The 18010-nt window shown below is 37.9% G+C and overlaps 1 protein-coding gene across 1 annotated transcript in view; it reads left to right on the top strand.

Annotated features, from left to right (window-relative positions):
* LOC117966268 (succinyl-CoA:3-ketoacid coenzyme A transferase 1, mitochondrial-like) overlaps positions 1-18010 on the top strand; it is a 62373-nt gene that overhangs the window by 42765 nt on the left and 1598 nt on the right. Inside the window, exons 14-16 of the mRNA XM_058990107.1 lie at positions 7587-7676; positions 9357-9437; positions 16064-16165. Of these exons, the coding sequence (XP_058846090.1) occupies positions 7587-7676; positions 9357-9437; positions 16064-16165 (273 nt within the window). The remainder of the gene's footprint in view (positions 1-7586; positions 7677-9356; positions 9438-16063; positions 16166-18010) is intronic.

Here is an 18010-nt window from a genome sequence, read left to right on the forward strand (position 1 = left end):
TTGAGCAAGGTACTTTACCTAGATTGCGCCAGTAAAAACCCAACTGTATAAATGGGTAATTGTATGTAAAAATAATGTGATATCTTGTAACAATTGTAAGTCACCCTGGATAAGGGCGTCAGCTAAGGAATAAATAATAATAATAATAACAATCTTCCTCTGTCCCTGTATTTCGTAAAAAAAAAAATAATAATAATTTTGAAATATATTGCTCGCTTATATCATCTCCTAGTATTGTAGCTACCTATTGAGTTAGTTAATTAATTAACTAATTGATAGATAATTAATTCCAGCAATCGATATGTACTGAAAAGATACTTCACTGTACTTTCTAATCGTATATTTAAATCGTGATCATAGATTTAAAAAGATTAATTTTATTAGCTAAGCGACTTAGTACAACAGTACATTTCACAAATAATTTGCTTGTTAAATAACTTAACAATATCTACAATTTCCTAGCTAATTACATTTACATTATATTTAAGTGCAGCTGCGTCTGACATATTTGCAAATTGTTCCGCCTTTAACGCAAAGAGTTCTGGGACTTCATCATCACAAAAACACTTCCGCAGATGTCAGCTGTTTTGTACATTCAGTCGAAGGGTGCAGTGAAGGGCACATAAAGCTCCCTTCACTCGTTCCCTAAGGAGTTGGGACAACCCTTAAGATGGCGAACTTAGTATTTCCGCCCCTCAAGGGAAGGTAACGAGTAAGCAAGGGTGCGGTTTGGGAGAGAGCTGCAGTTAAGCTTATTTACAGAAAACAAACAAAAACATTGACATATGAAACAGAGTACAGGGACCAAAATAAACTGTTTAAACAAAAACATAAGTCATACACAAAACACTCTTTACCTTCCAGCTGGGCAGTGACCTTCACTAAAGGTTCTCCCAAAAACCTTCAACTAAGCAAAGGATTTGGTCTCCCTTTTATACCATGTGGCTGGGACTTGATTGATGATCAATTATTCAATCAAAGCTCAGCCACATTCCACACGTGAATTAACCCCATCCCTGCCAAACTTAAATTCAAAATAATAAATCTTTATTGAAAAACACATAGCCAAACAAAACACTATTTACAGGCAAGGGCTTCCGCCCTGTCACACATAAATGTAATTATAAACCTAATTCATCTCAGCCTATCTGGTTCAGAGTATAGTGGTTCTTATCCTACAGTAGATGCCCTCTGTAGCTAACGGGATTTGAAACTTTACAACAACATGCATTTCAAGGAGCCTCAGGGGTGTGCAATTTTTAAAAAAAAACTTGTCCAAGGGACAAAATGCTAGAGAAATCTACTTGTCCTTCTTAAAAATCTAATTGCCACCTCCCTGTCGCATAAAACACACACAAAAAAGTAGAATATAACTTGTAGGATTCTGGTTTGATTTAACAGTGAACATAATCAATCAATTAGTGATTAACGGGTGGATCTAGCCTTGTAGCTTGACAGGTTCACTAAATTCTTCAAGATAGACAAAAGGTTTATATATATTTGACAATCTTCATGTTTTAATAGTTTCACAAATCGATGGATTGTGCATGTCCAATAAATAACTAATATCGCTTCTGTGCAAATCTAGTTTTACTGTAGCATTTTAAAAATATGTAAATATGGTAAATAGCAAACTAGGTTAGCAACACTAACATTGAAAAGAAAAAAATAATTACATTTTTTGCCAGGGAAAGTTTGTTTTCAAATGCTTCTAGACAGTAACTTCAGCAAGTACTGTACACACTTGACCACAAATTACAAAACCCAATTTTTGTCTAATCCACTAATACCTTAGTGACTGATTTTTTTTTAAAATAATAATAATAATAATAATAATAATACTAATAATAATAATAATAATAATAATAACAACTTTAATTTGATATAGCACCCTTCACGTCGAGGTATCTCAGGGTGCTGCACAATATGAAAAAACAAAATCAGGAACAATAATAATAAAACTAAGCAAACAACAAACAGTCAATTAAAAAATACAAATAAAAAAAAAACAATTCCTAAGATCATAAAGACAATAATTACAAAAAAACATTAACAGTTTTAAGAGCAACTCCACAGGATCACTGTAAAAAGGCTGCCGAGAACACATTTGTAGATATCATATCTGTAGAAGAGACAGGCGAGAAATCTGAAAGAACAGAGATAGCGAGGTTAGACAGTAGAGATGCATCAGAGGTGTTACTCGTTGATGGAAATGATGCTCTTATAGTTTCAGTACAAGGCAAACTCCTCACAGCGATCAGGGTTAGAGTCAGAGGTCGTGGGAACGCAAGGCGAGATCTTGTCAAAAGTATTAAAAAGAACACGAAGATTACTAGATTACTGCATTTAAATGCCAGGTTCATGCATTAAGAATTCACCATCGCTTATTTGCTAAATTACAAAAATCTGTAATAATACCTTAAATTTTAAAGATTCGTCTGTGCCTTGCCAGGAGCTCTCTTGGCAGCCATTTCTGGGTTTCTTTGTCACCAATAGAAGATCAGCTTTCCCCACAGCTAGCCAATAAGAAGTGATAGGGTTTATTATTATTTATATCTTAGTAGACACCCTTATCCAGGGCGACAATTGTTATAAGATATCACATTATTTGGCCTTACTGATTAACCAGCGTGTATCTGTAGGAGACAGGCTAGAAATCGGAAAGAACAGAGATAGCGGGGTCAGACAATAGAGATGCAAGGGTTGGGATGTAAACACTTTTTAAAATGTTTGTGTGTAGGTACTAGACTTCTGCAATTCAATTTTCAGAAACTTGTGTGGCTCTCTAGAAATATACCCGGAGTGTTTTTCTAGCAACAGAAAGAACATAGGAAAAATAAATAAATAAAAACTACTTGTCCGATGGGTAAAGTATAACAGCAGAACTTGTTGTCCCGGGCATCGGGCGATACGAATTGCACACCCCTGAGCCTATGCAATCCAGTACAAAATAAAATCTAAAAACACGAAAAACAATTTCCTCATGCACTCGCATATTGTTTTTTAATAGCATTGTTGTCCTCTGCAGTGGTTATTACGAGCTAGATTATTGAGTTCTTAATAGTCTTTTGTTAGGTGCCCTTCCTGTTGCTGCAGGCAATTATCTAGCAAATAATGACATCTGAGTCTGACATTATTGCTTAAATATGGATATAAATGAATTTAAATATTGTCAGTGAAACATGTTTCTGTATCTTTTTCTCTTCTTGGGGTTGATATGAGTGACAGATGTTTATGTACAATTGGATGGGGAGGCCAGCTGGCTGTGAAAGAGTTAACCGTGTGCTGTGTTTTTTGTTGGCACAGCAAGCTGTTTCCAGGCACACTAAGCAGTTTAGAATGTACCCAGGGAACTGTGCATATACCAGTAAAATCACTGAGAAAATGTGTGTGAGCAAGCTCTGAGCAAATGGTAAATTACTGTCGCTCACAAATCAGAGCGACGACTGAGGGTGAACTTCATTTAATAGTATGACCCCCATTAAAAAAAAGAGTTAATATGGTAAATAGCTACAAGCATTTCTATATGAAATGTACAAAAATAGCCCTTTCAACCCTAATCTAACATTCCTGTTCTGGATGCCCTTTTTCTTCTTTCAGCACAAATTACATATTTATAGAACATCACAGTTCATCTTAGGTCACCCAGACCCGGGGGGCATGTTAGACACACGACTCACAAGTGCAGAAAAAAAAAAATCGCAATGTGTCTAGGTGGCACAGCAAGCTAAGTCACTGGCTTTTTGTGTATGTTCCTCTGGAGGATTTGGGTTCAAATCTGTCCCAGTAAGCCAATGAAATGAGTTGTGTTCTAGTCTTAATCTAACCAGCAGTGGACATACATTTACATCACAAATTCAACACAATTTGCAGTATTTGCTGGAGAGAACCCCTCAACAGTCGTGTGTGTGTGCGTGCATGCGTGTGTGTGCATGTGTGTGGGTGTACTTCTACATTCTGACAAGAAAGAAAGAAAGCACTACAATGGGCCTGCTTTCAGTTTTTCAAAGTGCACAGCTGAAAAGTATAAATGTTTTATTTCATATGTTGGTTTGGAGAGGCTTGTACTATATCAATTAGGCCTCCCTGCGTCCGCCACCCGTCCGCTCCAGCTCATCCAGAACTCTGCTGCTCGCCTGGTGTTCTCTCTACCTCGCTTCGCCCACGCTACTCCACTACTCCGCTCGCTCCACTGGCTCCCGATCACCGCTCGCATCCAGTTCAAGACTCTTGTACTAGCCTACAGATGCCTTGATCAGACTGCACCCAGCTACCTCCAGACCCTCATCTCTCCCTACACCCCCACTCGACCTCTCCGCTCCGCCTGCACTAGAAGACTGGCTCTACCTCCGCTACGCTCCCCTGCCTCCCGAGCCCGCTCCTTCTCCACCCTTGCTCCGCAGTGGTGGAACGACCTTCCTACAGATGTCAGGACTGCCCAGTCCCTGACCACATTCCGGCGCCTCCTTAAGACTCACCTCTTCAAACAGCACCTGTAGAACTCCTCTGTTGTATCCTGGGACACTATCACCCTTCATTTAAATATGCTTTATTTTGCTCTTATCTGCCCCCTATTTTACTGCATTTAATCCTGTACCTCAGAATATTGTAATCTGCCAAGTGTTTAATCTGTAGTATTTTGTACTTAATCATATCCTGATGTAACTATCACTATTTAATCATATCCTGATGTAACTTTCACTATTATCTGCTGTATTACTGAATTGTGGTTTGTCACACTTGAGAATTATTGTATTTCTTGTTCTTATTGTATTACTTATATTGTAACACTTGAATGTATTTGTATTTGCTTGCGATTGTAAGTCGCCCTGGATAAGGGCGTCTGCTAAGAAATAAATAATAATAATAATAAGATGTATTCATATACAGTGATTATTAATCATTACATGAATAGTGCACATTCCGGTTTTGTTACCAAATAGCAAAAGCAGGCAAGGGTGCACAGTGTTATGATCGGGAATGCTTTGTTTTTGTTCACAAAAACCCACATGTTGGCTCTTCATAAATATTTAATGTAATAATTATAAAGCTGTTTATTAATTAGCAATAATGTATTGTGCCCATCATTTAGATTGCAAATGTCTCAAAGATTTTTTAATCTTTGCGTAAAAAAGAATTAAATAAATAAATCATAAGCTAATTTTGCTATGTGCTGTTTTTTTTTTTTGCTGACTGAAATCTAGGTCTTAAAACTATTTCATTTGTTGTCATGGAAACACAGAGAAATGAGGCTCTTTGATCTGTGTAAATCTGCCTTCTTTTGACTTCTGGTGCTTGATAGTTGGAGTAGGAAGCAGCATAGGTGAAGTGACTGTGAAGTGTTTATTACAGTGGCTCATAATTAAGCTTTTTATTTGTATGAAGCAGGATTGTGCTAGTTAACTAATATATTGTTATTATCTTACACAGCCAATGCATATCCCCTAGCAACTGGGCGAAACTTGGTATGGACATTTCAAAGTAAACGTTTTTTCAAAGTGACATGTTCATAGTTTAAATAGCTAAACATCTGTAACCAGCTGAACTTGGCAAACCCAGCCTGCAATCAGCCTAACCTAAAACTGTGACTAACGACTGTGTTTATAAACATAGAAATCAGTTCTAAGTCTCAAAACTGTGACGAGCGACTGTGTGTATAAACATATAGAAATCAGTTCAAAGTCTCAAAACTGTGACGAGCGACTGTGTGTATAAACATATAGAAATCAGTTCTAAGTCTCAAAACTGTGACGAGCAACTGCGTGTATAAACATAGAAATCAGTTGTGGTACCAAATCAAATCAGGCATTCATCTCAAAAGTTAGCCTTTAATACTTGACATTACCTATATATTAAGAACTGATGCTGCATGTTAAGAAATGTCAATTCATTTAGTTAGATTACTAAAGCATAAGAGTCAGGGTCTCATATTTAATATGAGTGCACAAATGGGTGGTGAACATTGTGGGAATGTCAAATGTAATGAAGTCATTTCGGTTGTTCAGTTCTGTTGATGTGTATCTCCTTCCTAATGTGTTGTGTTAACTGACTGAAAGACATCTAGCAAACCACCTTCAGCTGTGTTTTTATTTCCACTGAAGACTGTGAATTGTTTTGCTAATGTGTGAGAAATTGATTAAATGAAGCTTTAAGCATTTATTTGTATCTAAATGTTTTTCTTTTTGCCTGGATTATATACTGATGTGTTCATTTTTGGTGTTACAGAATTCTTTACAACTCGTAATCAGACTTTTCAAAAGCAAAAGTTTGTTATTTCAGTAGAAAAAAAATGAACAGTTTTAAATTCAATAGATTTTGGAAAAAGCAAAGATACAGTACAGTGCAATTCAATTATTTGAGTTCACAGAACAGTTGCATTGCATGTTTTCCACAGCAGAGGAATATAAACAGGGTCACTATGAACCTGTGTGTGCCTCTGTGACTGGGTGCACGTTGCCAAGGACACTTGGAGACCAGAAGGCTGCAGTTAAGCACTCATATGCGCATATTTATTTGCTTTACAAATTTCACAAACACAAAACAACAAAACCCGCCGTCCCACACCATTCCTGCACCAACACAGTCCTCCACTAGCACCCGTGATCACTCTATATATACACCTGTGGCTTAATTCATTATTTCAACCTTGATTCAGCTGACGGCACCAGCCACATTCCCACATGTGTTTGCATGGAGAATTTGAACTTCCTCCATGCCACCCAATACTCCCCACATGTACACACCCGTGCACTGGCAAGGCTTTCACCCTGCCGTGCTGCCACAGCCTCATACAGTCCAAGCTGCTTCATACAGTGGCTCAGTCAGTTGCTTTGGCATTCTTTTAAAAGTTCAACAGTAAGCAGCAGGAAAATAGTTGTAGCCCCAATTTCTACCAGATTTTCCAACACATGCCTGATACAAAGGAAAAAATAATACCATTCATTTCCGTCTGGAATTACTAAATTGTGAACAGTAAATCATTTCAGTAACTCAGAAGAGCTAAAAAATATTGTTTCCAAGTACTAAACTTCATTTTTCAATTCCAGCCCTTAGTTTTGAATGGTAAAATTGCAAAAATCAAGCTCGCTAAAAATGTGTGTTTTACAATCAGAAACTTTGGTGTTTCTTGGTGATGGGTGTAGAGAGGAGATGTTTTCACTGTCAGTGCTGCAGGCACATATTGTACACACTAGAACAGGTTAGACAGGGGTTGTGGATCCTGCAGCAGAATCGTTTTCCTCTCACAGTTTGTTGCGGACAAAGGATTAAAATCTCCCAGTAATTAAAAAAAACTCTACACAGACAACAGGTGACATTGTCCAGTGATGCGTAATTGAAACTACATCATATGAAAACTACTGTGTCACTCTTAGAAGACTCATTTAAATGTTATGATTCTGTACATTTTATTTGGTTGGCACTAAGCAAAAATTACAACAAACACTGTTTCAAAACAAAACAAAAATGCGGCCATCTGGCTTCAAAACTCCCTTTTAATTACACTGCAGAGGGAAGAGGAAGGTGCCTCTGCTTAATGGAAATGAAAATGATGTGTGATTCTTTCTCTCTTTTTGTGTTTTTCTCAGGGTAAGATGGTGAAGGGGATGGGTGGTGCTATGGACCTGGTCGCCAGTGCAGGAACCAAAGTGGTCGTTACCATGGAACACTCAGCCAAGGCAGGAATTTTTTTTTTTTTTTTTTGTGAAATTGCCATTGGTTCCATTTCATAGACATAAAATGTGATTTATATGTAGGGAAAAGTAAAACAAATATTAAAAGTGAGTATCATTGCAGTGTGAATGCTTGATAGGGCACCCCGCTCAAACAGTAAAATATACGGTTCCTACTGAACCCACATGTGAAAAGATTTCTAGTGTAAATTCCTGTAGAAACATATTTCATACACTTTACTCTTGGTAATGTTACAACACCAGCCAGAAACCACTCCAGACCAATCTAAGCACTCTGAAGTCCAACTCATTTCTTTCACACTGGTTCTATAAAAGAAGCACCAGCTTGATTAAGTGCAGTGTGGGCTTCAATGTTACACAGCCTGATCCAGTGTTACACATTTAGAACATATTCAGTTCTGTGCTCCTCATCACAGATACAAATGCATTACCTTAGCTGTGCATTAAAAAGCAGCTGGACTAAAGTTGCTCCACAGAAGCCATCATCAGTTTCTGCCTAAAATGACAGCAGCTGACTTGAAATCCTTCAGAGAGAATCAGTTGCAGAAAGGTCTTTTTTTTGGCTTCCTGGCCACACCGCCCAGGCCCACTGTAATAATGTGGCTCATTTTACTAGAATAATTGTGTGCACGGATCCTAATTTGAGAATTCTTGCTGCTTCTGGAATAAGCAGTGAAGCGCTTGGGCTGTTAATCACGCTCCAGCTGCCATCCTGGGATTGTAAGCTGAAATATGGGGCCCCTGTTGCTTCAACATGAAATGATTCCAAACTGTTGGACACACGGGTTGTGGATCACACTTTTTGTCGCAGACATAACTTAACAGCCACTAGACTTCGAGCAGCAGATTTATTTGTGCTGTGTCAGGTGTGTTGGGAAATGGTTGTCATAGATGGCACAGGCATTACCCAAATACCATTTGCATCAAATCTGTTGTCTGGGTTTTTGGGCTTCACAGCGGGGTGAAAACAGTATCATAAATACCGACAGGTTGTCAAAGCAGATCAGTTGAGTGTCTCTCTTTAAAAACGAGTTTTAAGCTTCTGCCGTATTTTGACCCTAGTTATGCCTGATGCAGCATACTATTTTCCTACGGTTTCCAAGGCAACCTGTCGCTTTCCACAGTTGCTGTTATGTTCTTTTTTGTGAATTTGAATGGCTTTTTACATAAGCCCAAGGCACAGCTTAGTGTTTGTATTTATGTCTGTTTTTCGATTTTTTTTTCTCTTAAAGCACCTTATTCTAGAAACATCCAGTTCCTAGAACTCAAACTCATATTCATCAAAGTTAGCACTTTTACACAGCTTTCTTTTTCCCTGCATAACCTGCTGTCTTGAAAAATGATGTATGTGCTGTAAGTTGAAGAAGTTCACGATATTGTTGAAGAGGAGCCTACATGATTTAACGATAAAGGGCTCCTAAACAGCTTTTAAAAAATAAGTGGTAATCCATTGCAGAGTTGACCAAAGATTACTGGAATGGATTGGCAGTATTATGGCTGGTAGTTTTTGGTCTTTCTCCTGTACAGTATGTGACATAACAAATGCTGAATATATTTCAATTGGATATCATTTTTTATTTATGTCTATCCAATGATTGTGTGTGTGTGTGTGTTAATAAAGAGTTAGATAGATTGAAATTAAAAGGTAATTGTACCTCATTTCAGGGCGGTGGACACAAAATCTTGGAGAAATGCAACTTGCCATTGACGGGGAAGCAGTGTGTTGACCGGATCATCACAGAAAAGGTATTACCGTGCAGCCATGTCACGACACTCAAGTATAAGGATTGAAAGTACTGGTAATATTTTGTTTAAAAGGTTGAGAGTGCCTATGTGGTTTGTTTCTACCCAAACAGAAAGACACTGTTTTGAAAATGAACTAAAGATGACTTTTATTCATTTGATTGGTTCATGTTGTCTTGTTAAACTATACAATAAAATGTATTTAATGGCTGTGGAGTGCAATGAAGCAGGAGTAAGCGTTGTCTTAACACTATAGACCACTATTCATTAGGTGATTTATAAGAGGGTCTTAATGTCCTGGGATTTGTTATAGTGTTCATTAATGTGCCTTTTCCTTGTGTGGATAGAAAACACATTCAAATATTTGCAGTAAGTGAGGTTGAAGGACTGTTTAAGAGCATTGCTTTCTGTTCCTAGTGGATTGATGCTTAAGTTCACTGTCACTGAAAGACATTCATAGATAATGATATGTTTCTGGGTTGATAGAAATATTGGAAACGCTGCAGGAAGCTTGGTATTGCAGTCAGCAGTGTTGCACCGGCTCTGTAAACGCAGCACACAGTCACATTTCATTTCCACTGATATTATTCTGTCAGCATTTATGAACATTAAGTTCTTCACCACATATAAAAAGTCATAAATCCCAGAAATAAAACTGTTGTGAAGTCCCTTGGATTGCTCATTGAATAACGACATCTGGCTACTTTCCAGAGACATAAATAAAAATGATATTTGCAATAAAATTGGCCTTGCTGTATATAAGAACTAGTGACAGAAATACCAAAAACTGCAAATGTGCACTGCCCAAAATTGCAAACACAGCTTTTTGTAGGTATCACAAATACTATGTGGCTTGCTTTATTTCAAAAGAGACTTCGGTTTAAAATAGTACACACTGTGAAGAAGTGTTGCTTGTAATAATCAAACTAAACAGAAGTGAATGAAATGAAAAACACCATAGCGTGTGTTTATTTACGAACAAAACAAAATAAACAAAACAAACTTCTAATCCCTTTCTAGGGACACAACTACTGTAAACACTTTTTTCACCTGTCTAGCAGCCATGCAAGCTAAGCTTGTTCCCCTGTAAACACGAATAACTGTAACCAAATTACAAATCCAAACTCTTTGTCAATAACACCGTGCCACAGGGTTCGTTTTTATGCACTCTCCTTCCTAACACACATTTTACACTCCTCTCCTCTCCTCTCCTCTCCTCTCCTCTCCTCTCCTCTCCTCTCCTCTCCTCTCCTCTCCTCTCCTCTCCTCTCCTCTCCTCTCCTCTCCTCTCCTCTCCTCTCCTCTCCTCTCCTCTCCTCTCCTCTCCTCTCCTCTCCTCTCCTCTCCTCTCCTCCCAAAATGGCCACCTTTTAAATGCTTGCTTAATTAATCCAATTAACCCCAATCAAGCAAGCAATTATCCAATTATGGCCATTTTCCCTGATGGAGAACCTGTTCCTAACCCCAGGGTCCTATAGCCTCCATATTACAGTTTGGAACATATATCCCATCACAACACACACACGCACACACACACACACACACACACGATGTGGGCCAAACTAAAAACTTGTACATTTTGTCTTTCTTTTAGTATATATGTTTGTTAAAAATACTGTACATACTATATACCTTTTGGGACTTGTAAGGGTGTGGATTTTAGATTTGTAGGTTTTGCAACCAGCATACTGTACACAAAGAAACAGTGATTCTGGGAACATCTTTCCTTGGGCTTATAAATTGAAGGAACAAGCCTTGGGAATTAGAAGGAATAACAATTGGAAAAATGTGAATGAAAATGAACACAATATAAATAAGGGACCAACAGTTTGTTAAAAAATTAATGGAGGGAATTATAGTGCAAAAAGTTCAGATGATTGTAACTGGCTGTTATGGATTTCCTCTGTATTTATAACATGTTTTATATAAAATGCTGCTATTCTAGGACCTCATTAGAATCCTATTTGTATTTTTTCAGGGACACAAAGCTTGTCTAAAATGATCAAACAGCCTCTTGTACTGTGTTGTCTCTACAAAACATTTGGTCCCACAGGACCGTCCATCCATTTATTTATTTATTTATTTATTTATTTATTTATTTATTTGTGTTGTGGGTTTTAATCTCAATCACCTGTTTTCTGTTGCATTAGGCAATTGACAGCATAATTAAAAGGGAATTATACATTATAATCTGTCTGTCTGTCTGAACATAGTACAAGGGCAGTAGATGTTAAATGCACATTTACTCTTTTGGATACAAAGCCAGTGTAAGAAGACATATGCACAGCATGTGAACAGGGGTGCTGGAACTAGGGGTGCTGGGGGTGCGGGGGCACCCCCTGGCTTTGCATGGCTTCCATCATATACAGCGCTTACAGTTTTGTTCAATGGCTTTCAGCACTCCCACCATAAAAATTGTTCCAGCGCCACTGCATGTGAATCTAGATTGACATGTTTGGTGGTAGAAAAAAATGCTAATTACTAAAATCTGCTAAAAACTGTAAACAAGAGATCAACTGCTATTTAGCTTTCTAACAGCAGCCCTGCACCACATAAACAAAATGAACCTGCAAACATTTCAGTGGCACACAATAAAATTATAAACAGCTGATGTCCAGTTAAAGCAGCTATGTGTAGTTTTAAAAATGCATTGCTCTAAGAAAAAACAGCATCTGTTGACTAAACAGAATTGGCATCCTCTATTACTGAGATTAACCGAATGTGGAGGTGTCTGTTCCTACGTACGTATGTCTGTATGTTACAAATACAGAAGACATGTGTTGTGCTTTGTTAGAATATCATTATTTGTCCATTAGAGAGATGCATCCAAGTGCTAATTAAATTTTGATTCATTGGTTATTAAAAACTCTGGCAGAAATAAATGCACAGCTTCATTTTTGAATAAATTATTTTCTAGTTGACAGTTATATATGTGCCACATTTTCATTCTTTAAAGCTATCAGCTGTATACGTATTTCTTTTGAAAACTGAAGAAAAACCGAAATGGTGTAAGGTGCTGCCTTAAAGATAACTTTAACCTGAATTTGGGTTACAGTAGCCTGTGAGTGTGAGCTTACTCACCTCTCACCTGAGCGCTCAGGTAGCACAGGTCCCAGAGCAGTTGGTGGAAAATAAGTTCAAGTGAGTCTCCACATGTGTAATGTCAACACTGCTGCGACACCTGCTTTGAGGGAATTCTTTTTGTGAGTGGATAAACATCATTCTGTAGGATGTCTACCCCTGATGTGTAAAATGTAATCTCAGTGGCAATATCCCAGATTTATAAAGTTTACCATTGACTTGTGTGGAGGTTTAGAGATTCTGTTTGGTAGTTTTAATGATGATTAAACTGGCTTCAAAATGTTCCACCTTTTTTTTTTTTTTTTGTGCTGTGGGTGCCAGAAATATATATTGCCAGTTAATCATGGACAGTAACTTATATCTTCAGGCACTTGAAAGACAGCACAAGACTTACCGGTTTGAATTAGGCCAGCTGCAGGATTATAAAGAATCTCCTGGAGAAGCTAATTTCGTGCATGCATTTGTACTGTGCTCAGCAACCGTTTAGGCTGTGTAAAGGTTTCAGGAGAAAAAACATTGTCATGGATTTAGGGTTCATTAGCTTTCTCTAAAAAACATCTTGCAGTTTATCCTCTCCTCAACGCTGCAATGTCCAACAATGAATATCTTAAACTAAAATATAATGAATGTGTGTCTGTTAAATACATTCTTCCAGAGTTGTGTGTGCCCTTTAGTTCATCAAACAGCAGCTGGTGTAGCCCCCTGTGTAAACATTTCTAAAGGTCGTTTTAACTGTAGGGACACAAGCTCTACGTTTAAGAGTCTGCACATTTTTCATTTTATTGCTATTTGCTTGTGAATAATAAAGTGTTGTCATAGCACTGATTATTGTCAATCTATTACCTGTCCAGTATTAGACTAGAAACTACTTACTGATTGTACCTCTCGCTGTCATTTCACAGGAAGCACGTATTCTTTTTGCATTCAGTTGATCTAGACAGTGTTGAATCTCAGTCAGTGGCGGAAATAAGACTCTTTTTGCAGAACAGTTGAACCCATTCCAGGTTTTACTACAGGCTTGATTAGCCACAGTGTATAGGGAACAAGCTCAGGTGTGTCGTATTAAACTCCTAGTAAAACCTGGAATGGATCAACGTGTTCTGCAATAGGAGTCTTATTTCCATCCCTGTTAGTACTTTATTAATGATTTCAGTGGTGGCGGGATTAACACCTCTCACAATGCAAGTCATTTTCTTTCTGTAACAACATATTCTGTAGAACTTCATGGAGCTGGTATTGGGATTTGCAGTCGTTAAGGTCAGTGTTATGGACCCCACTGTGGGCTGATATTATAAAGTAAGACCATGTTAGTAATTGCTGTAATTTTCATCAAAAAAGTAAAAGCAATCAAGTCTAGTCTGGGGTCATCAGCACTAGAAATGCACGAATGCTGATTTACCCTTTCTTACATTAGTGAACAAAATAGAACCCTGCAGCAGTCAATCAGGTGAGGTGTGGGCTTATTGATTGGAAAGCAGAGCCATTTCTGAAACAGGGATTCTTGAGACTATCTGCATTGTGGGATCTGGAGCTGGAATTTTTGCCATTTGCTGTTATTTGTTTTACGAACACGACCCTTAATGTACAAATTTGAAGCAGAAATAAATGCACTGTTTTACGTCAGCTGTGCGCGTTTGCTTGTATGCAGGACTGTTTCTGTCAAAAATGGAAGAGATAAAGATAGACCTTAGAGGTCCTAATATGGATTTTCGTTTGAATCGCCATTCTTCTGAATTGAGCAGTTTAACTTTTATGAATATGGCCCAAAATGTGCAACAAACATTTTCAAAACTGAAGGGAGAAGGACATGGAATTTGAATCAACTGCAGCTCTGAATATGTGCCACAGGTCATGGCTGTTATGAGTATTGCTGCATTGAATAGTGAGGGTATAAAAGCAGTCATTCGCAGCATCTTACCTCCATTAACTATTAACCATATACAATATGACATTTTATTTAGAATTAGCGTGGCTATTTTATTTGCTGCCATGATGAAGCCAGTGGCACCAACAGAAGTGCTTCATGAACAATACATTTTGTTCACATTTGAGATCAGCAGGTTTTCTATTGATAGTGTTTTTCATTATTATTATTATTATTATTATTTATTTCTTAGCAGATACCCTTATCCAGGGCGACTTAAAGTCGTAATGAAGTCATTTCAAAGAAAGCAGCCATTCCCTCATGAGGACCAACTGAAGCCATGATTACTGTTTATTCCGCCTCAATATTTAACATGTCTTCCGTCTTGCTGCAAGACTAATTGCAGTCAAACAGTTATGCCCAGGGAATTATGAATATACTTACAGCTTCTGTACTTGACGTGGACCTGCTGGCCGACATCTCTAGAATATAGATGCTATCATTCTGGCAGATCCTAAAACATTTATAAATATTTGTATATTAGGATAGAGAATTTACACTGTAAATGATGGAGATGAGTTTGGAATGAAGGTACGGGTATTGGCTGGGGTACTGTAGCGTGTTTTTGTACGTGTTGAGATCTGTGTAATTGGGCATGTTGAGTCCATGGCAAGACTGTCTCTCAGGTCTGGGCCAGCATCTCTAGCTCACTCACCACTCCCTTTATTGTTTTGCTGTGGTGAGTCCTAGTAGGAATGGCACTTCTGCTGCTGGAGCAGGTCCCTCTGTATCCGCAGCTCGCCAGTGTCTTTTCCTGGTTTAGAGATGTGTCCTGGATTAACTGGTCAGGGATCTACTTAGGGGACTACTACCACCCCCTCCAACCAAGATTCAATTCATTTAGAGGAATAGATTTGTGGATCACCTTATAATAGTTTACATTTGTGATCCCTCTATAGATTAAGATAAAGATATCAAGTATACCATTGGTAGTTTTTTTTTTCTCTAAAGGCCATGTGTGTCATACAGTACAAAAGCAGTTCAAGTAATGCATTACCACATAATCTCACAAAAAAGGTGTAGTTTATGTGAGAGTGTGGGGAGTGGGAGGGGAAATATCTGAATATCTGTACATGAGATAACCACATGTGCTTGTATGCGGGACTGTTTCAGTAAAAAATAAGAGATACAAATTCATTACCAACCCACCCTAGCTGCTCTGATACTAACTTTTAGTCTTTTTTGTGACAATGTAGTTATCCCTTTGGTTTCATATATAAACCTATGCGCCTGGTTCTGGTTAAAGATAAGCACAAACGCGAGCCATGGGGGGCTAATGTGTTTATGAAAACGCATTACAATACAACAGAATGCAACTCTTCTTAAAATTGCCCCCCAATACTTAAGTGTAACTGTTTGTGCAATGATACAGTAAATAGAAAATGCTAAAGAGGACCTACTGAACAGGTGAAGCATCAGTGAAGCATCTACAAAAAATAGTTTTTATACATTCATACAGATGTTTTAAAAAAAGAAAAAAAATGTACTGACGCTCCACAGTGGTCTCTTGCCTACAAGTTACCAGTTTTTCAACTTTTTACACCACTTTAAACATATTGACTTTTCTGCTTGTAAAAACCCTAAAAAAACGGACTGATAGTGTTTTCTCCTGTGATCATTACAGGCTGTGTTTGATGTAGACAAGGACAAAGGACTCACCCTCATTGAATTATGGGAAGGACTGACAGTGGAGGATGTCAAGAACTGCACCGGCACAGACTTCACAGTAAGTAAAGCAGAACTCAGCTGGGAGGTCAAAGAGAAACGATGGCAGGCCTGTTGCAGGGGTGCTCATCAAATACAGTACTTACAGCTGCGGCTGGGGATGCACGCCACTGGCATGCTTGGTTTTATTAGTGGTACAGTCGTCGTAGTATGGAGGATAATAGTCGTAATTCAGTACTAAGAAGAATACGTGTGTGGATACGCAGTCGCAGACAAAACTGTTAGAAAAATGAGAAAAGCCCCAAAGAAAGTGATTTCTGTAATTTCAAATTGTTCTATTGAAAGATATAAATATCTGAGGATGAAAGAGGCTGTGTGGTCTGGTGGTTAAAGAAAAGGGCTTGTAACCAGGAGGTCCCCGGTTCAAATCCCCACCTCAGCCACTGACTCATTGTGTGACCCTGAGCAAGTCACTTAACCTCCTTGTGCTCCGTCTTTCGGGTGAGATGTTGTTGTAAGTGACTCTGCAGCTGATGCATAGTTCACACACCTTAGTCTCTGTAAATAAATTAATAATAATAATAAAAAAATTATAAATTAAAGCAGAGGTAATTGTCAACAATCAGCAACGAATGGGTTTCATACGAAATATGTTGATTGCCCAAATTCTTTTGTCAAAGTATGACATTTGTTTTTGCATGTTATGTAATAATTTGTTGTTTTATTATAAAGCTGAATCTCTACTTTAATGTACTATGTAACAGGACATTTTGACTGGTATTAAATTCGTGGATTTGCTACCTTGGTAGATTGATGGTTTTTGAATTGGAGTTTTTCACTTAGCACATTCACAAAGAAAAATGCCACAGTTTTGCATTTCTACTTTTAATTTCAAAAACATTCAAATACATGTTTACTTAATGAAATCTCTCTTCTAAAACAGTATCTCATTTACAGTAACTCGTTATAGCATCTACAATGTCACTGCAGCAACTTGTATAAGAACGAAGAAGGCCTTCTAAAAATTACAGCATTATCATTACATAGTCCTTAATTTTAAGATACCAGTAATTGGAAAGGATTAGTAGCTGCAGTACATTTTATCGATAGGCATTTGCTAACTCTCAGTTTTAAAACGTAGCTCTGGATCACTAACATAAGACAGTGGAATGATCACAGTATCATGTAGTAATTGTAGGACAGTATTGCCACAGGTGAAAACTTTAAAAATAAAGCTGAAACAAAAATGCTTTAAATTTAAAACTTGTTAATAGACTAGCAAGCACTGGCAAAATCAACTCATTTTTATACTCATTTATTTTAACATATTGTTTAGGGACGTTGCGATACCTGCACAGTGGGTGTCTTAATAGTAATATCTACAACAAATCCACAATAACAATCCAAAGCAAATTTGTTTTTACAGACTGTTACAGACTTTCTAACAAGTCTGGAATAAACTATTTTGGCTGTTACAGTTTTAAAACTGAAACATCTTTTAATTTAGTCAGCTTGACCTGATAGGCACCCAGCTATTTGCTGAAGAAAAACAGTGCCCTCGCGATACAGGGATTTCTATAGACACTGCCTGGAAAGCAGAGCACTCAACTGTAATTAGACTCGCTGTAATGAATGAGCATTAGTGACTTCAGCAACACCTGGAATGGGGGCTGACGATGCAAATGGAGATTTCTGCTTCTCTAATATAGAGACAATGGAGAACCCTGATGATATATTTAAGTATTCAGTATGCCATTAAGACACAACACAGAATGGTTACATAATTGCAATAGATAAACCTCATGGGACATTGCACGCTACATCAGCCGATTGTTGCACCACAGGACTGTTAACACTTTGTGTTGGCCTTTAACTGACGGTGAAACACTGGACATGAAGTTGTGAT

This window comes from Acipenser ruthenus, chromosome 2 (assembly GCF_902713425.1).
Source record: "Acipenser ruthenus chromosome 2, fAciRut3.2 maternal haplotype, whole genome shotgun sequence".
Lineage (NCBI taxonomy): Eukaryota > Metazoa > Chordata > Actinopteri > Acipenseriformes > Acipenseridae > Acipenser > Acipenser ruthenus.